This window comes from Hemiscyllium ocellatum, chromosome 6 (assembly GCF_020745735.1).
Source record: "Hemiscyllium ocellatum isolate sHemOce1 chromosome 6, sHemOce1.pat.X.cur, whole genome shotgun sequence".
In the NCBI taxonomy this organism is placed as follows: Eukaryota; Metazoa; Chordata; class Chondrichthyes; order Orectolobiformes; family Hemiscylliidae; genus Hemiscyllium; species Hemiscyllium ocellatum.
The window spans coordinates 107,616,530-107,637,938 of record NC_083406.1 but is presented as its reverse complement, the minus strand read 5'-3'; the positions used below and the strand labels follow the sequence as shown (position 1 = coordinate 107,637,938).

The window sequence follows — 21,409 nt, the reverse complement described above, 5'->3', positions numbered from 1 at the left end:
CTGTGATGTTTTTAAACCTTTTATCTGCAACAGTTTCAGTGTTTGATGTTCTGTTATCAGATATTTTCAATCAGCTTCATCACTGGACTCTTTTCACACCTTGGTGCTGAGCGGGACCTGTCTTCATTTGTTCCGATCACAAATTCATCTCCAGCTCTACCACAAGCAGCAGCTTGAAATATATAGCTGATTTGTGTTCTCCTGTTAATTGCCTCCAAACAGGATAATTGCAGACAATGTTTCTTCAAGCAGGAGATTCTGGTCTGGCTGACTTCTTTCAGGCTCTTTCATTAAAGATACAAATCTCAGCTCATGATTTGGAGGTGTCGGTGTTGGACTGGGGTGTACAAAGTTAAAGATCACACAACACCAGGTTATAGTCCGACAGGTTTATTTAGAAGCACTAGCTTTCGGAGCGCCGTTCCTTTATCAGGTGGTTGTCCTGATGAATCACCTAATGAAGGAGCGCCGCTCTGAAAGCTAATGCTTCCAAATACATCTTTAGATTAGATTAAATTACTTAGTGTGGAAACAGGCCCTTCGGCCCAACAAGCCCACACCGACCCTCCGAATAGGGACCCACGCAGACCCATTCCCCTACTTTTACCCCTTCACCTAACACTATGTTCAATTTAGCATGGCCAATTCACCTAACCTGCACATTTTCGGACTGTGGGAGGAAACCAGAGCACCCGGAGGAAACCCATGCAGACACAGGGAGAATGTGCAAACTCCACATAGACAGTCGCCCAGGTTCTGGTGCTGTGAGGCAGCAGTGCTAACCTTTGTGACATTGGAAAGGAAAATATTGCAAGCAACCCTGATTAATATCATCACATCCCACTCGAAAAGGAAACTATCCCATTCTGTGACTTCCTCTGTCTCCCTCGTCTCCGTTCTGATGATGCAAATATATAAATAAATACACAATATTTATTTTCCAACAATACCCCTCCCCATCGAATGAGACAGGCCCCTCAACCCCGTCTGATTCTGTTGGGCTGTAACCTGGTGTTGTGTGATCTTTAACTAAATCTCAGCTCAAACTTGTTCATGTTTTTTGTTGGTTTCATGAACTACGAGTCTATCTGTAGTCAGTTATTTACTGTGCTCATTTGAAATGTTTCCTTTCTGAAACCATGTCAGTCCATGTACGTACTAGATTTTAAAATCAAACCTTTGGTTAATTGACCTATAACTGTCAATGACAAGCAATTTCAGATTGTAGGCTTCTTAATTAGCTTGAGGTTTTGAAGTTTTAAATGACAGTCTGACATAATCTAAATTACAGCTGAAAACAAACATAGCACCTAAGCAGCTTCAGCACTTTGTTAATTTGAAGCAGTGTCTCAGGCCACTGCATACAAGATAAAATTATTAGCGTGCTCTAAAACAAGGTAGAAGGAAAGACTTGTATATACTGTATATAATGCCTTTAAAGATGCTGTGACATCCCAAAGCGTTTTATAGCCAATAGAATGCTTTTGAAGTGTAGTCAAGGCTGTAATTTACAAAAGATTTGAATAATTGGAGCAGCACGGTGGCACAGTGGTTAGCACTGCTGCCTCATGGCGCCAGAGACCTGGGTTCAATTCCCACCTCAGGCAAATGTCTGTGTGGAGTTTGCACATTCTCCCTGTGTCTGCATGGGTTTCCTCTGGGTGCTCCGGTTTCCTCCCAAAATCCAAAAATGCGCAGGTTCGGTGAATTGTACATGCTAATTCAGGTAGTGTTAGGTGAAGGGGTAAGTATAGGGGAATGGGTCTGGGTGGGTTGCTCTTTGGAGGGTTCGGTGTGGACCTGTTGGACCGAAAGTCCTGTTTCCACACTGTAAGTAATCTAATTCAGTCAATGACCTCTTTTGCATCTGCCATTCATATTTTGGTATTTGTCATTCGTATTTACAATAATTCTTTTAGACTTCAAACTCCTTACTCCCTCTCCTTCAGATTACTCTGTTCCTTTAAAGCCCTCACTGGCAACCCCTCCCTTACTCTGGCATCGTTATATTCCAGATAATTTTTCAAAAATCATTCATGGGATATGGCTACACCAGCACTTTATGGCTTTCCATAATATTCCTGGTCAAAGTGCTGGTGGCTGTCTTCTTAAAACACTCCAGTCCTTGTCGTTTAAGGGCACTGACAGTGCAGCAGATACATGGTGCTGTTCAGAATCGATTTCTAGGATTTCAAAAGGAAATTGATATATTTTCAAGTCATGATGGTGAATGGCTTAGAGGGGAACTTGTGAATAGTAGTGTTTTCCATGTATCTGCTGGCCTTGACTTTCTACGTGGTGGAGGTTGCGGGTTTGGGAGATGCTGTCGAGGGTGCCTTGGTGAGTTGCTGTGGTGTTTCTTGTCAGGTGCTACGCATTGCTGCTACTCTGCAATAGTGGTGAAGGGAGTGTACGATGAAGGTAGTGGATGGAGTGGCAATCAAGTAGGCCAAGTTGTGCTGAAAGGTGTCATGTTTTAAGTTTTGATGGAGCTGCTCCTTCCAGGCATTTGGAGATTATTCCATCCCATTCCTGACTAGTACATAGTGGACTGGCTTCAGAGAGATTGGAGGTGCACAGAATTACTAGTCTCCAAACTGCTTTTGTGCCTGCAATATTTATATGACTAGTCGTTTGGTTTCTGGTCAATGGTAACCCCCAAGATGTTGATAGTGGAGGATTCAGTGATGATGATATCATTGAACATCAGGATGTGATGCTTCAGTTCTCTCTTGTTGGAGATGGTCATTGGAAATAGAGAACAGTTTGAGAGTTACTGTAAATATGAATGACAAATATTAATTTATGATAAACAACTACCAAAGAGGCCACTGAATGATTTTTTTCCTGCATTATAGCCATGACTGCACTTCACAAGTGTTCTATTGGCACCTGTGTGGCAAGTTATGTGCCACTTATCAGCCAAGTCTGGAGACAGTCCAAGTCTTGCTACATTTGGACATGGCTTTTTCAGTACCTGAGGAGTGGTGAATGGTGCAAACATTGTGAAATCATCAACGACTATTCCCATGTCTGACCGTCATGACAGAGGCAAAGTCATTAATGACACACCTGAAAATGATTGCACCAAGGACACCACCCTGGGGAACCCCGGCAGTGAGGTCCTGGAGCTGGGATGGCTGACCCCCAGTAACCATAACCATCGTCCTTTGTGACAGGTGTGACTCCAACCAGCAGAGAACTTTTCACCAATTCTCATTGATTTCAGTTTCAGACCATAAGGCACAGGAGCAGAAATATGGCCGTTCAGCCCAGTGAGTCTGCTCCATCATCAACCATGGCTGAGGTTTCTCAACCTCATTCTCCTGCTTTCTCTCTGTAACCATTGATCCCCATGACAATCAAGAACCTATGATAAATATATCCAATGGCCTGGCCATCACAGCCTTCTGTGGCAATGAATTCCATAGATTAACCATTCTCTGGCTGAAGAAATTTCACCTCATCATCATTCTAAAGGGTCTTCCCTTTACTTTAAAGCTGTGCCCTCAGGTCCTCGTTTCTCCTGGTAATGGAAACATCTTCCCAACATCCACTCTGTCCAGGCCGTTCAGTATTGTGTAAATTTCAGTTAGATTCCCCCTCGTCCTTCTAACCTCCATCACAAGTAGACCCAGAGTCCTCAAATGTTCTTCAACTGTTAAGCCTTTCATTCCTGGGATCATTCTCGTAAACCTCCTCTGGACCTGCTCCAGGGCCAATACATCCTCCTTGAGATATGGGATTCAACATTGATCACAATACTCTACATGTGGTCTGACTAGAGCCTTATAAAGTCTCGGCAGTACATCCCAGCTTTTTGTTCTAGTTCTTTCAAAATACATTGTATTTTTCTTCCTAACTACTGACTCAACCTATGAGTTTACTCTGAGAGAATCCTGGACTAGGACTCCTGGTTCTCTTTGTACTTCAGATTTCTGAATGTTCTCCCCATTTAGAAAATAGTCTATACCTCTATTTTTCCTACCGAAGTGCTTGCCCTCACATTTTCCCATGTGCTATTCCATCTGCCACTTCTTTGGCAACTCTCCTAACCTGTCCAAATCCTTCTGCAGACTCCCTGCCTTCTCAATGCTACCTGTCCCTCCACCTACCTTAGTATCATCTACAAACTTAGCCAAAATTCCCTCAGTTCCTTCATTTAGATCATTAATGTATAAAATGAAAAGTGTGGTCCCAACACTGAGCCTTGAGAGGAACACCACTAGTCACTGGCTGCCATCCTGAGAAGGACCCTTTTATCCCTGCTTTCTGCCAGACAGCCAGGCATCTATCCATAATCGTACCTTGCCTCTGACACTGTGGGCCCTTACCATACTCAGCAGCCTCCTGTGCAGAACCTTGTCAAAAGGCTTCTGGAAGTAAGTAGATAATATCCATTGGCTCTCCTAAGTCCAAGCTGCTCATTACCTTCTCAAAGAATTCCAACTGATTTTTCAGACATGACCTCCCTTTGATGTAACCATTCTGTCTTTGCCTTATTTTACCATACACTTGCTAGTATTCAGAAATCTCATACTTCACAATGGACTCCAAAATCTTACCAATGACTGAGGTCAGGCTAATCGGCCTGTCATTTCCCATGTTTTGTCTTCCTCCCTTCTCAAACAGGGGAGTTAGATTTGTGAGTTTCCAGTCCTCTGGGACCTCCCTGATATCAATGAATACTCTGACTCCTTGACGCCACCCTCGGTAAAATTATGCCTTGATGTTAAGGGCAGACACCTTCACCTCACCTCTGGATTTCATCGCTTTTGTCCATTTTTGCAGCAAACAGAGCACATTGTTCCATACTAAAGGTACAATCTGTATACAAGAAGTTGTTTTGTTTGGAGCGAGATGCGACAATGAAGGTTCCAGGCATGTCTTGACCACCCCCCTCCCCCCCACTGGCTATGTTTTATTCCTCTTGTGCCTCTGTCTCACACAGGGCCTGGATTTTGCTGCATTCACTGGTCACATGTTTGTCGGAATTGTCTTGGTCCTCCTCGTGTCATTTCCCTTCCTGAGACTGCTTTACTGGAACAAAAAGCTGTACAACAAGGAGCCAAGCGAGATTGTGGGTGAGTCACTTTAAGATCCTCTGTGCAATTTCTGTTTCTTCTCTTCCTTTTTTTCCTTTCTCTATAGAAACGTATAAAATTATGAAGATAAAATAGAAATAGATAGGATGTTTCCACTGGAAGGTGAGACTAGGACAAGAGGACATGGCCCCAAGCTGAGAGGGAGCAGGTTCACAACTGAACTGAGAAGGAACTTCTTCACCCAGAGGGTTGTTAATCTATGGAATTCCTTGCCCAGGGAAGTAGTTGATGCTACTTCAGTAATTGCTTTTAAACATTCTTTTCAAAAAAAGATGCTTTTCTGAAAAGTAAAAAAATTAAGGGATATGGTGAAAAGGTGGGTAAGTGGAGCTGAGTCCATGAAAAGATCAGCCATGATCTTATTGAATGGTGGAGCAGGCTCAGAGGGCTGGACGGCCTACTCCTGCTCCTAGTTCTTATGTTCGCTTGCTCTGAGTTTCTAACTGAGAAAGATGGCTCTAAGTATAGTTAGGATGTAAGACTGTAGAATCTAATCATCATCTAGCAGCTTGCCACAAGCTAGCCTAAAGAATGGGTATAGTGCACCATTTATTTAAAGAGTTTGATATAGTTCAGTTGAAACTTTCCTCCTGCCTGGTGTCACCTCCCACCTGTCGTTAATCCAGAAGTTATTGACTGCCTTGGTTTGAGATAATGGCCCAGATGCTTGAAGGTGGAGGGAACTTTTGGATACAGTGTGTGGGGGCTTTGAAGTAAATATGGGGCTGTCGAGGATCAGTGTGGTGGACCAGACTCTTCACATTTCCCCTGACCCAGGTTAAGAGGCTGAGAAGGTCTTCCTGAGCAAGTACTGGACATTGCTCTCACTGTGAACATTTGCCCAGATTGGTGGTACAAATGCTGCCAACTAATGCAGGCTCGAACGTTCTAGTCATCACGGAGCAATTAAACCAAAAAGTGATCAATAAGCAGTTGCTGTGTGTTATTACCGGGACGACCAATCCCCAGCAGGGAAGTCTGTAAAAGAATCTCCAGGAACAGGTAGTAATAGTGAGAGAGGATGCTGAGCAAGGGAGCTCGAGTAGTTGTGCTGGCATCATCAGTAGGTGGTGACAGCAACGAAGGACAGCTGGAGCCATCGATTTGACCATCTCTGGAAAAAAAAGAGACCCTTTTATTCTATGGGGATATTATAAATAGTTTCTTGTTTGACCTTCATTTTCCTTTATGTCTGTAATGACCCGATGCCTGTGGAATAAAGAATACCTGCTTCATGATCTTTATGATTTGGAGGAGCTGGTGTTGGACTGGGGTGTGCAAAGTTAAAAATCACACATCACCAGGTTATAGTCCAACAGGTTTATTTGGAAACATTAGCTTCCGGAGCGCTCCAAAAGTTAGTGTTTCCAAATAAACCTGTTGGACTATAACCTTGTATTGTGTGATTTTTAACTTCATCATCTTTGTGTAAGTTCAAATCTCTTGTTACAACTGTCAGTGGGATAAAATCTCTTCTCAATTTAATCTAAAGTGGGCATCCCCTTATCTTTAAAGCTCAAAATTCTTTCACAAGAAGAAGCATCCTTTCCACATCAGCTTGTCACAACCCCTTTTATGTTTCAATCATACTGCTTCATACTCGTCTGAACTTTGGGGAGATCAAGTCCAGCCTCTCCATCCTTCCCTCATAAGTTAGGTTGTCTTCTAATTTCTCTAACGACTGTGCAGACTTTCAAGGTCTCCATGTGGCAGTAGCTTGAGAAACAGGAAGTGAATCTGTGCTCATGGATCCTTGAAGCAGCTACATAGCCATGCAGCTTAGTGACAACATTGCTCATAAGGCAACCTACCCATTCCAGGTGTTAGTCCAGTGAACCTTATCAGAAGTGCTCCCAACCACTTGCATGCGTCCTTCAATGAGGAGACCAATACCTAGTACTCCAGAAGTAGTCTCGCCGATATAATAGGTATAACTGAAGCTTAACCTCCTTCCTTTTGCAACAAATGGTAGACATTAAAGTAGGTAGATTTTCTATTTTTGTTTGTAATTTGAAAGTATTGTTAGAAAAAAAATTAAAGAAACTTAGATCCTCACACACTGTGGGGCTGAAATTGCAGCTAAAACTGCAGTTATATTATAGTTCTGGACCCTATTTATATCCGCATGCTGAAATGCAGGGCAACAGGTTTCGACTCCTGCAAATTGCATTTCGTTCTGTTGAGGACTCCTGAACTCCAGACTAATGAGACCAGCTAAAGTCTGTTCTCACTTCTACCATCTATCACAGATTGTAATAACGTAAATCTGAGCTGTCAAGCGATTTAATTGGGGACACAGTGCCACATTCTAAATACAGGCACAAATGAGAAAATGTACCAGTGCCAGCTAATGCATTCAGATCATTTAAAAAGCTAAATGTTGCTTTCAGGGCTGTAGTTATACTTCAAAAATAGATTTCTGTGCTACATTGTATGTTTCCAAGAGAAGACCTAGTTATTAACTTAATGGTAACTCATGGGCTTCTTTAAACATCTATGTTGCTATAGCAACAATCCTGTTACTCTGATTGAACTCACGATGAAAAAAACATCAGTTTCATCATGTCTAGCACTTTCTGGAACTTAATTTTGTCCTTTATGTCTGTGTGACCGGTAGCATGCTGCATCAGTACATTAATGAGAGAGTTTTCTCAAATTGTCTAGACAAAAGCTAAATTGCATCCAAGGTGAAAAATGATCTTTCACTCTGCATCTATAAATACCTTGATGAGTGTACAGTCTAATGAATACGACAGACCTATCATCTAAAGTACAAAGTTCGAATTTCTGCCCTTTGAGTGTGGATTGATAGAATATGTACCCTTGTATTTAGTCAGTTATTTGCATGAATTATCGAGTCCAGGATTAATGAAGTCTTGCTACAATTGTGTAGGAGCCTGGTTAGACTGCACTTGTCTCACTTGTCTTTGAAGGGAGAGTAACAAAGCTTCACTGGCCTTGTGCCCAGGATGCTGGGACTGTCCTCTGAAGAATTTTGGACAATGGTGTGTGCATTTTCTGTAGAGTACTCTAGCACGAGAAGTGGTTTTGTTGAATCCTTACAAAATGCTTCAAGGGATAGAATGGGTAGGTGCAGGTAAGCTGTTTCCACTGGTTGAGAATCAGGGGTCACACTTAAAAAAACAAGGGGGATGACACTAAGGCTCGAGACAAGGACATGTCTGTTTATTTAGGGGGTGATGAATCTTTGGAATTCGGTACCTGGGAAGGCTATGGAAACTCAGTTTTGAGCATATTTAAAGTAGAAGTTGATATATTTTTGAGTATTAATGCCCTCAATTGTTCAGGGGATAGTGTGGATAAAAGGCATTGAGTTTTCAATCAGTCATGATTATATTAAATGGCTTAATAGCCTGAATAGCCTGTTCAAATATTCCTGTATTTCTGTGAGACCACTGCTGTTATATTGAAAATAAAACAGAACAACCATTTTACATTGGGGTGAATCAACAGTTAATTGTTTTTGCAGACATTGGTGGAAGGGCAATCTTACGTTAGAGCACCTCTCATCAATGTGAGGTGGCACAGTGGCTAGCACTGCTGCCTCACAGCACCAGGCACCTGGATTTGATCTCAGCATCTGTCTGTGTGGAGTGTGCTCGTTCACTTCCTGTCTACATGGGTTTCCACCGGTTCCAACCCACAGTGCAAAGATGTGCAGGCCAGGTGGATTGATCATGCTAAATTACCCATAGCATTCAGGGATGTGTAGGTTTAGTGGGTTAGCCATTGGAAATGCAGGGTTACAGGGATAGGGCACAGGGGGTGGGTCTGGGTGGTGTGGACTTGATGGGCTGAACAGAGTTTAGATCAGAGTGGTGCTGGAAAGGCACAGCAGGTCAGGCAGCATCCGATGAGCAGGAAAATCGATGTTTCGGGCAAAAGCCCTTGATCAGGAATTGATGGGCTGAATACCCTGCTTCCACACTGTGGGGATTCCATGTGGTGCATTGAGCTACAATTGCATTTGACTATTAACTTGGAATATTTCTGACGCCTCTGGCTGGTGTTGGGTGGGGACTGAAAGCCATAACCTTCTGAATCAGAGGGAGCAGTGCTACTATTTGTGCTAAACCTCTTAAACTTTGTAATCAAATAGGGGTCAAATGGAATTGGAGGGCATTTTAACAGCTCTTCAGGCTGAGAGAAATGATTTCTCAGGCTTGAATCTTTTTGATTTTAGTTATTTTGCCTTCAGTAGCATTGTGACAGCTGCTGTTACAAACTACCTGGACAAAGTGAGGTCTGCAGATGCTGGAGATCAGAGCTGAAAATGTGTTGCTGGAAAAGCGCAGCAGGTCAGGCAGCATCCAAGGAACAGGAAATTCGACGTTTCGGGCATAAGCCCTTCATCAGGAATGAGGAAAGTGTGTCCAGCAGGCTAAGATAAAAGGTAGGGAGGAGGGACTTGGGGGAGGGGCAATGGAGATGTGATAGGTGGAAGGAGGTCAAGGTGAGGGTGATAGGCCGGAGTGAGGTGGGGGCGGAGAGGTCAGGAAGAAGATAGCAAGTTAGGAAGGCGGTGCTGAGTTCGAGGGATTCCACTGAGACAAGGTGGGGGGAGGGGAAATGAGGAAACTGGAGAAATCTGAGTTCATCCCTTGTGGTTGGAGGGTTCCCAGGTGGAAGATGAGGTGCTCTTCCTCCAACCGTCGTGTTGTTATGTCTGGCAATGGAGGAGTCCAAGGACCTCCTCCACTTCCCGCTCCTCTGCCCTTGAGCCTCGCCCCTCCAACCGCCACCAGGACTCCTCCACTTCCTGCTCCTCTGCCCTTGAGCCCTGCCCCTCCAACCGCCACCAGGACAGAACCCCATTGGTTCTCACCTACCACCCCACCAACCTCCATATACAGCGTATCATCCGCCGTCATTTCCGCCACCTCCAAACGGACCCCACCACCAGGGATATATTTCCCTCCCCTCCCCTATCAGCGTTCCGAAAAGACCACTCCCTCTGTGACTCCCTCGTCAGGTCCACAACCCCCACCAACCCAACCTCCACTCCCGGCACCTTCCCCTGCAACCGCAAGAAATGCAAAACTTGTGCCCACACCTCCTCCCTTACTTCTCTCCATGGCCCCAAGGGATCCTTCCATGTCCGCCACAAGTTCACCGGCACCTTCACACACATCATCTATTGCATCCACTGCACCCGATGTGGCCTCCTCTATATTGGGGAGACAGGCCGCCTACTTGCGGAACGTTTCAGAGAACACCTCTGGGACACCCGCACCAACCAACCCAACCACCCCATGGCTCAACACTTTAACTCCCCCTCCCACTCCACCAAGGACATGCAGGTCCTTGGACTCCTCCATCGCTAGACAATAACAACACGACGGTTGGAGGCAGAGCGCCTCATCTTCCGCCTGGGAACCCTCCAACCACAAGGGATGAACTCAGATTTCTCCAGTTTCCTCATTTCCCCTCCCCCCACCTTGTCTCAGTCGAATCCCTCGAACTCAGCACCGCCTTCCTAACCTGCAATCTTCTTCCTGACCTCTCCGCCCCCATCCCACTCCGGCCTATCACCCTCACCTTGACCTCCTTCCACCTATCACATCTCCATCGCCCCTCCCCCAAGTCCCTCCTCCCTACCTTTTACCTTAGCCTGCTGGACACACTTTCCTCATTCCTGATGAAGGGCTTTTGCCCGAAACGTCGAATTTCCTGTTCCTTGGATGCTGCCTGACCTGCTGTGCTTTTCCAGCAACACATTTTCAGCTCGGTTACAAACTACTTCCCAAGGATTGAAAATGATCTTCTGAAAACTGATGGTATAAATTATATTTTAAATGCACCTCCATCTGGACTGTCTTGGACATTTGCATCAATGTGATTACTTTTCAATTGACTTTTCAATTAAAGGTCAAACAAAAAGTCTGCCGTGAGAATATGAATTTATTTTCACTTCATTTGATCCAAAGTTATCTTCCTATCTGCACTGGAGCTGTTTGTGAAATGTCATGAATCCTTGAAGTGGTATTTAAGAAATCATCATGATCGACTTTGCCTCTGTGATTTTCAATTTTCAATTCTACAATTATCTTAGTAAACTATTCCAAAGGAAACACAGGACTAGAGATAGAGAGGCATCTAGTTCTACAATTATTTTTGAATAATCAAGTCTAATCTTTGAAAACAGAATAATCGTATTCTTTGGATCCATTGATCACCATGCAACAAATTAATCTGATTGTGTGAATATTGCACAGTACCCTTGGATGGTTCTGAAAGCAGTACATATTAGTAATTTTCAGTCTTTCATTGCTATGGTGACAAGTTTTTGAAATATACACTGCAAATATTGGAAAACCTGCAAACTACATTTTACATCACAAAATAAAACTATTCAACAATATAACTCCATCTTACTTGAAGTGTTTTCAAGGTCTTGGACGGGTGCAGAGGAGATTTATCCAAGCATGTACTAGGAATAAGAAATATATCTTTATTTCAGTCTGGACAGGCAGACAGACTTGGTAATTAATACATTATTTTATGTTTCATTAAAAGGTGCAGACAGTACAAGAGGAGGGAGGTTAGTATGCTGAATCTATAGAGGATGCTGGTTAGATCTCTTTTGGAGTATTGTGTACAGACCTGGGCACCATGCTTTATGAAGGATATTAATGCATTGGGGAAAGTTCAGGAAAGATTTACGAGAATGGTGCATGGGCTGAGACATTTCACTTAGGAGGATTAGTCAGAGAAGTTCAGCTGTTTCCCGTGGAGATTATAAGGCTGAGTGGAGATTAAAGAAGTGTTTTCAAAATTTAACGATATTTCTTTTTATTTTTCTATATTTTTTGATTATGGACTAAAATGGGAAAAGAACTGTTTTAAAAATGATAAGTTGGTGAAGGATTGCTGCAGAGCTGAAAATGTGTTGCTGGAAAAGCGCAGCAGGTCAGGCAGCATCCAAGGAACAGGAAATTCTGCCTGACCTGCTGCGCTTTTCCAGCAACACATTTTCAGCTCTGATCTCCAGCATCTGCAGACCTCACTTTCTCCTCGAAGGATTGCTGCACTTTGAAAGCAAGTAACCTGATTCGTAAGTAGTGTTTATACAGCTGCATGTTTGAGTGGAAGTGGTTTGCAGACGAACTGGAACTGCGGGGTGTGTATGAATGACTCTTTAGCTGGCAACAAATAGCTGATTGGTCTGTGGATGATTGATCAACTATTGATGATGACGCCATTCTGCCTGTCAGTAACTATGTATTTGGTTCCAAGGCAGCTGAATAGCTTGATGGAGTGTGGGGGTGGGGGGGAATATTTTGGCAAAAAACATCCAATTTCTGGAGGAGAAGGAACTATTTTTGATCTGCAGCAAGTCAGGCCTGAAGGTAGTCTGTTTATTTCCCTTTACCAGTTGCTATTATTATGTGACCTTTAAATAATACCAAAGACCTTTACAAACATGAACTAGTTACCCTGTGCCTCCTGCAAATCGAGTGAAAGCATCTGGAGAAGGAAGACCGAGAAACAGTGTCCTGGACGACAAAAAGAATCATCTCAGCAAATCCTATGGACCGGGACCATGGAACTGCTTACCCAGCCTTTTCTTCTACTCTGAACACCTACGTATTTTTCCGTCTGTTTGTCTACTTGTATATATGTGTTGATAAGACGATTCGAGTTTTACACAGTAATTAAATGCTGATTATGTTTAATTGTTTGTCTGAAGCTAGAACCTATTTATTTCTAGGAGGTAGTGAGGACTGCAGATGCTGGAGAGTTTGAGTAGATAGGGTGAGGTAATAAAAAAAAGCACAGGGTGAAGGGTCCTGCCCAAAATATCGAGTCTCCTGCTCCTCAGATGTTGCCTGATCTGCTGTGATTGTGCCACACTCTATCGACTCTGTGTATTTCTAATAAATAATCATTATTGTTAAGTACGGAAATCTGGTCTGTGCTTTCTGTCAACCTGTGCCTAAAACTATAATTAGTGAACTCCGCCTGCTGTTAAAATGTTTTAAAGGTGTTGATGACTCTGGAATGGCAGGGTTTAATTTCCAGTGCACTGCCCCAGTGAGAAACAACACCTGAGGGATCTAGACAGAGCAACAGTTCAGAAAAGGATTGAGGACCAGAGGGCACAGCTTAAGAAAGGTCGAGAGCGAGGTGCTGGAAAAGTGCAGCAGGTCAGGGAGCATCCGAGGAGCAGGAGAATCGATGTTTTGGACATAAGCCCTTCCTCATTCCTGATGAAGGGCGTATACCCGAAACGTTGATTCTCCTGCTCCTCGGACGCTACCTGACCTGCTGTGCTTTTCCAGCACCACACTCTCGACTCTGATCTCCAGCATCTGTAGTACTCACATTCTCACAGCTTAAGAAGGGCATGGATAAGATGAATTGCCAAGGTCTTTCCCCCAAGGATAGGGGAATCCAAACTAGCGGGCATAGGTTTAAGGTGACAGGGGAAAGATTTAAAAGGAACCTGAGGGGCAATCTTTTCATACAGAGGGTGTACATGCTTGGAATGAGCTGCCAGAGGAAGTGGCAGAGGCTGGTAGAATTATAACATTTAAAAGGCATCTGGATAGATACATGAATAGGAAGGGTTTAGAATGTATGGGCCAAATCCTGGCAAATGGGACTAGATTAATTTAAGATATTTGGTTGACATGGATGAGTTGGACCAGAAGGTCTGTTTCCATTTTGTACATCTCTATGACTCCAAGTGTTTTGCCAAAGAAGCAAAAGTGAGGTTTCAAAAATGTTTTCCTTACAACAAGTAGTAAGGAAATGTGGTGGAGACCGATTCAACTGAGGTATTTAAGAGGACACTGGTTATTTCACGGAAATATTGCGCAAGGTTAAAGTGAAAAGCCAGGAGATTGGTGCCTGGTCAAGATGCTCAAAGAGGAGCCAAATGGCCTCTAATTGGCACTGTAACAGCTCTGCGGTCTGTGGAGACACTGAGATTGTTTTCCTGATATCATCGAAGGTGATTGAATTAATGCAATTAAAATTACACAAGAATAGAAAAAAAAGACAGTATTTTCATTGGTAGAAAAGGTGGTAACCAGAGAAACAGGATTAAAGTAGTTACAAAAGCAATGAGAGAGGATTTTTATTTTACAACGAACTGGTGCAGGCCTGAGTACAAGGGACAAGGCAGTAATCTCATGCTGTTGTATGATGGTCTGAAAGGTTCTGTCATGGTTAGTACTCTACTCAGTGCAGTAAGTGCATCCCACTATGATGGGGCTATGAGGATTTGGTCAGAGGAACTTCTAGGAAAACAGACTTTAAGCTCATGTGCACTTATCAGGCTCTGTTTTCAAACTTTGGTATCTTCTGCCCAAAGGAAGAGAGTATTACTGAGGTGGGAGGGGTCTTTGATTATGTTGGCAGCTTTCCCAAGGCAGTGGGAAGTATAGACGGAGTCAATGGATGGAAGGCTGGTTTGCATGATGGGCTGGGCTGTGCTCGCAACTCTCTGTAATTTATCGCGGTCTTGGGCAGAGGAATTGCCAATCCAAGCTGTGAGGCATCCGGATAGGATGCCTTCCGTGGTGCATCCATAAAAATTGCTAAGAGTTGTATTGTTTCCTTTCTATCCCAAAAAGACCCCTTACAAATGAAATTATCTTAAATTAGTCATACCAGATGATCATTCAGGTGTTGCTAAATGAGAAAATAATGGGCAGCACGGTGGCTCAGTGGTTGGCAATGCAGCCTCACAGCGCCAGGGACACAGGTTCGATTCCAGCCTTGGGCCACTGTCTGTGTGGAATTTGCACATTCTCCCTGTGTCTGCATGGGTTTCCTACTGGTGCTCCGATTTCCTCGCACAGTCTAGAGATGTGCAGGTCAGGTGAATTAGCCATGCTAAAATTGCCAGTAGTGTTAGGTATATTAGTCAGGACTAACTATAAGATAGGGGAATGGGTTTGGATGGGTTACTCTTCGGAGGATTGGTGTGGACTTGTTTGGCCGAAGGACCTGTTTCCACACTGTAGGGAATCTAATCTAACCTAGGAATTTGGTCACTTTAGCTGCTGGGTTTTACTGTAAACCACTCCATTTCAAAACCAAGTTGAAGAGCAAAGCTTGTAAAGATTGGGTGAAAAGACTAGAAAAATCCAGCAGCAATTATTCTCTGATGTCAAACTTGTCTTTTCTGGTGCAAATTCAGAAGAAGAGTAAGGTGAAGAGTTCAATAGGTTTGAAGTTGTGGAAAAGCCCTTAGTTCTAGATCTCCTTTTTTTTTTGGTGGGGTGGGCGCTGTTGTACTGCTATGAATGGTGATAGATCAGTTGGGGGATGGGGGCAGATGTTGGCTATTTTGCAATGCAGAGGGAAGTCAACAGTGTGGGTTCAGTTCCTGCATTGGCTGAGATTACTATGAAGGTCCTTCTTCTCAACCTCTCCCCTTGCCAGAGGCGTGGTCACCCTCAGGTTAAGCCACCACCAGTCATGTCCCTCAAATCAGACCCAATGGTAAAACAATGGAGACTTTACCTTTATTTTTACAATTGGTGATCTTGTGGTGAAGTGGTATTATCCAGCGCTCTGTGTTTGAATGCTAGGCCAGGACATGTGTGTGTGGAAGCCGTGTTTATAACATAGCCAATGTGATTGGCTGTCAGCCTGTAACTCCTTCCAACATGTCTGCAGAGGCCATGACAAGTCATTGCAGGACTTTCCTTGTAAGTGTGGGCCAAACAAATGAGGTCCATGCCAACCCTTGGAAAAGAGGGTGGGAGAAAAGACAGTCAGATGTTGGTAACAAAAGATCATGCCAGTCTATTTAACCTTCTAATTTTGTTGTTCTTTCCACTTCCCCAGAGCTGAAGCATGAGATTCACGTTTGGAGACTAACAGCTCAGCGCATTAACCCTGCCAGTCGGGAGGAGACTGCAGTGAAGTGCCTGCTAATGCAGAAGGTGCTCAATCTGGAGAACGTGCTTCGGAAAAAGCTTAGGACCTTTCAAAGGTTAGGTTTTTTTTATTTGCTCGTTGCTGTTTAAGCTTTGTTGGCGAACCTGTAGAATTGCAAATAAATGATAATCTATGTTATGCTCACTTGGGCTTCCCAGTGGGACTCTTTTTAACTTCAGGAGGCCTGTCGACTTGAAGTGACTTTTTGGATGACTTACTGCTTTGCATTTAAATACAATTGGTTTATGCTCCGTTTACAATCTCTGCTCTGTAGCTCCCACAGCAATTTGTCCGATGTCTGTTAGTTGTGTCAAGTTTCACACTGATGCAATTCTCAACGTGTTATGTGTTATGGTAGCAAGGAAGAAGAGTTGGCACACACCAGCTGGCACTGTTTGTGAACTGCATCGAGACTCTGTTTATTAAACTCTGACAATCTTTTGGATGTGACTAATTGTTTTGAAATAATTAAAATGTAAAAGTATTTCAATAATTTTTCAGTTTGGAGCAGTGTTGCTCCTAGATGCTGCATCTCTCAGTTTTTAAAAATTCATTGATGAGATATGGGCTTTGCTCGATAGGTGAGCAATTATTCTAGTCCTTAACTGCCCATGAGAAGTTGGTATCTACTGAATTGCTGCAGTCCTTAAGGTGTAGATGTACCCACAGAACTGTTTGGAAGGGAGTTCCTGGATTTTGACCCAGTCACACTGAAGGAACAGTGATATAGACTCATGTCCAGATGATGTGTGGCTTCGAGGGTTAACCTGCTGGTAGTGATGCTTTCATCCAACTGCTGCCCTTGCTCTTCAAGATGGTCAAGGTCATGGGTTTGGAAGATGCCTTCAAAAGGAGCTTTGGTGGCCCTGAATGCACACGATTACCAGAGTGTGTCATTCAAAAGGGTGACTGTTGCTTCACTTGTTTGAACAATGGCAATCTACCAGTGCAGGCAGTTTTTGAGACACATCCTGACACATACCCAATGCTCAACAATGTAACAAATTTAAATCCGTGCAGTCGTCTTGTGAAAACAATCATCCTGAGCTCTTGGCAAAGTACAGAGATGAAGATGGAGTGAGAGAAGTAATAATTGGTGGGATTCAAGGGTTGGGAAGCAGTTTCTGAGCCAGACAAAGAAAAAGGAGACCAGTGCACCAAGGAAGGCAAATGGTCTGAACTGGGATGAGAGTCCCAGCCAGTAGAGTGGCCAATACATCTGCCTCAGAGGATGGAGAAGCAGGAAACAAAGCAATGACCCAGACTGGAAAGGGCAGAGTAAAAACTGAAAGAACTGTGGATGCTGGAAATCGGAAACAAAAACAGAGGCTGCTGGAAATGGTCAGCAGGTCTGGCAGCATCTGTGGAGAGAAATCAGAGGGAACAAATTAGGCTGTGTGACTCCTCTGAACAGAACAGAGGCTGGGACAGATGGCCAGAATAGGGTGGGGGGCTGGTGGAGGGAGGAGAGAGAGAGAGAGAGTGAGTGGAGGGGGTTGGATGTGTTGAGTAGAGGAACTGTAACATGAAGCATTAGTAAATGTTATGCTAATAGCTAGAGTCCATCATCATTTATGTCAGACCAGATGGAACTGGGACCTATGGGAAGAATGTTTGATGGGAGGTGTACTTAACTATGTCTCTGTAAGGGGTGTACATAATTAATATATGTTCATTACTTTGCCCTAGTTTGGTTTCCAGCCCTCATCTGTTAAAAGCACTGAGAACCCATTGTGATATTTATACAGAGTAGGCCATTCACTCATCCGATTGTCTGTGCCATTCAACAAAGTCATTACTGGTCTCTATCCTAACTCCCATTGGCTCCGTATTCCTTACTGCCCTTAGTATTTAAAGAAAGCTATTTATTTCTGATTTATGATTATTAATGCAGCTGGTAACTATGTAAACATCCATAATTTGGGATAAAGCTCAAGAATCCAAAGACCTGGGTTAGCAAAAGGGTGGTAGAAGATTGGCACATCACGAATCAGTCTGTAATGTTGTCAACGAGTAGGTAAGGATGGCAGCAAGTTCAGTACATAGGATTATAGGAAATTGACAAACCAAAAAACGTCACACATCACGAAGGCAAGGGACAATTCTCACCCACAAGCAGTAACCATGATCGGAAAGTCACAGCTCATAACAGAAAAAAAAAATCCTGGACAATCCATCTCTGAACTTTTTAAAATCAAAATATACCTTACTCATCAAATTTGTAAAAGTATATTTCAAAAATGTTTTGACCTAAACGTTACAGAAGATACAATAAATTTCAACTTTTCTCCTTCTGGATATTCCATTCTTTGTAGTCTCGATGCAGTGATGATACCCCTAGTATTTACGATGTAAATTTTATGTTAGGCATACAGTTCTCATGCAAAACATTTCAAATGGAAATGTTAAAGTACAGAACAAATACACTTTTCTCCATGCCCCATGCTTTCCTGTCAGGTGCCTCAATGTCATTTCAATGCATTTGGCATTTACAGACCACATTCTATGTCAGCATACAGTACTAGGGGTACGACAAACACCACCTCCTCAATGTTCTGTGGCTAAAAGTTTTTATACAGTGACCTGAATGCCTTGGACAATGAAAACCCCTCCAGGAGATCAGAGGGACCACATGTGGGACATAGTTAAGAATCTTTCGCTCGTTATAATTATCATCACTGCAGCAGTAAGTTTGTCAGAATCACGAGTGGGAAGCCAGGGTGATTTTATTTTTGTTTTTCCTTTCCTCCCCATTAAACTGAGGCTTTGATGCCAAGCAGAACACTCTGAACAATCACCCTGGTTATCAACTAACTAGTCAGAGTCTGGGATTTGAACCTGCAGCCTTCTGGTGGGTGTTGTTTAATGCTTCACCATCTGGTGCTTTTAGACACTAAGCCATCAGACTTTCAACTACACTTTAATTGTATCATCAAAGAGAATTTGAGATGCTTAAATCATTAACGCAAAAGGAGCCAACTGGGTTTAAAGGAAGCAATCTCTGTTACAGACACTGGGGACTGAATTCTCCAACATTTTGACTGAGGGAGTTTTATGCAGGGTTTCCCTCTGCAAGCCCTGGAGACATTTCTCTCTGAACTTTCCACTGCGCACCTCATTAACTATGCATTCTGTCTCCATGGCAACATTCTGGCAAAATCTTGCAGCCAGCAGAGGTGAAGATACTCACTGAGCTCTGGGATCTTGCAGGGATCATGTCACAAGGTTTATATTTAAACCCCAGCTGCAGACAACCTCAAACTCTGTAGGCCAGGAACTGTCCTGAGCTTACTGATGTTCAATTCCACGTGGTATGGCTGACAGAGGCAAGTTAGCACCCTGCTTTGCCTGAAGCAACCTGGAGACCTTGGTAGATGGTATGATGGAGAGGTGGGCCATGTCTTTGCCCCAGGCCAATAAAGAAAGACCATCGCAGCAAATGCTGTCAGACCTCCCAGGCCAGAGAGTTGTCCACAGTCTAGAGGAATGCACTGAAATGCAACAGAGAGCTCTGCACTCTACCAGGGTGAGTGCCACCATATTCTCTGCCACTTTGCACTCACTCTAATTCCAGTACTGCACCACCTAACATCAATGCTCATGGTCTACCACTGTTCGCTGGTCAACATCAATGCTATCTCCACTGCAACAGTCACATCATTTAACCATACACTCTTCATGAACAATTCAGAGACTGAATATATCTAAGTTCTTTCCTTGTGGACTTTCCACTTACTTCTGTTTTCTGTGTTCTGTCAATAATACTTCTTGTGACGAGTACTTAACAAACTCACCCTTGGTTAACTAAAGAAAGGCTGGTTAACTTGGCTCATTACAAAACTGATATTCATTTGGGTCTGGGAAAATGGTGTCCTCAAGGAAGGGATTTAAAAAATAATTAATCTTATTGCAATCAACCCATGGGGGCAGGTGCATAGAGAAAGGAGCCAGTTCATTGCTGCTCACCTGGAGACTTAATAATTTTGGGTGTCCTGTCTGGAACCCTAGTGAATTGTGGAGCCTCACCCAGGGTCAGGACATGAGAATAGCCAGTGCTCCCCCTTCGGAGAGGTAAACTACCTTTTAGATCTTGTCCTGGAACACACTTGAGCAAGGAGGAGAAAGTGAGGACTGCAGATGCTGGAGATCAGAGTCGAGAGTGTGGTGCTGGAAAGTCACCCCCAGCCTGTCGGGCAGCATCCGAGGAACAGGAGAGTCGACATTTTCAGGCATAAGCCTTTCATCATGAATGCACACTTGAGCAAGCTATGGTGTACCTTGGAAGAAGTCAGATGCCCTTTGGAATCTTTTGAGGGGGGCACATAGTGGCTCCAGAGTTAGCACTGCTGCCTCACAGCACCAGAGATCCAGGTTTGATTCTAGCCTTGGATGGCTGTCTATGCAGAGTCTGCACTTTCTCCCTCTGTCTGTGTGGGTTTCCTCCAGGTGGTCCAGTTTCCTCCCACTGCCCAAAGCTGTGCAGGTTAGGTGAATTGGCCACGCTAAATTGCTCAAATTGACCGGGAATGTGTAGACTAGGTGGATTAATAATAGTAAATATGGGGTTATGGTGATGGGGGTGGGTGGGATACTCTTCAGAGGATTGGTACTGACTGGATGAGCAGACTGGCCTCCTTCTGCACTGTCGGGATTCTACGATTAACTTCAGGAAACCAAAACAAAAAAGAAATCAGGGCCACTATTGGATCCTGCTGAAAGTAGAAATAAATGTGTGTAAAAAGTGCATAAACTCATTACTCTCCAACTCATTAGGAGCTGTCAATATATTTGTTGAAATCCCATATCAAAACAATCAGAGGCCAATGTCAAGAAGACATGCCAAAGTGACCTGTAGAAACAGCAAGAAGAACTGCCAATGGACCTGACTAAAAGTATCAAGAGGGCTGATCAAAATGATAGTAATGATGTAATAGTGTCAGGCAGCCCTTTCAAGATGTTTAAAATTCCTGCAGTTTAAACCTTTGAAATAAAATACCCAATGGGTTTACAAAACCAGTTGCTGACCATTCGGCTAGCTTTTTATGCTAAGAATTCTTCCTGAATTAAACTTTCATCACTTTCCATGGTTGGACTCAAACCCATGTCCCCAGAACATTACACAGGGTTTTTGATTACTTGTCCAGTAATGTTACAACTACACCAGAGCCTCCACTGATAGTTGTTTCTGGGTGAAGGAGCAAAAATGGCCTTTGCAGTGATTTGTACTTCTTGTCAGATGTGGGAGTTTAAAGAGAGTTTAAGGGTTACTGCGGATTATATCTGCCATAAATGCTGTTGGATGCGAATCTTCTCAGATCGAGTGGATCGGTTGGAGAGACAGATAGAAGCGATGAGAAATTTGCAACAGCAGCAGTATGTGATGGATG

At 43.5% G+C, this 21,409-nt stretch overlaps 1 protein-coding gene across 1 annotated transcript in view; it reads left to right on the top strand.

Annotated features, from left to right (window-relative positions):
* oca2 (oculocutaneous albinism II) overlaps positions 1 to 21,409 on the top strand; it is a 539,836-nt gene that overhangs the window by 340,646 nt on the left and 177,781 nt on the right. Inside the window, exons 15-16 of the mRNA XM_060826999.1 lie at positions 4,952 to 5,084; positions 15,930 to 16,077. Coding sequence (XP_060682982.1) covers positions 4,952 to 5,084; positions 15,930 to 16,077 — 281 coding nt within the window. The remainder of the gene's footprint in view (positions 1 to 4,951; positions 5,085 to 15,929; positions 16,078 to 21,409) is intronic.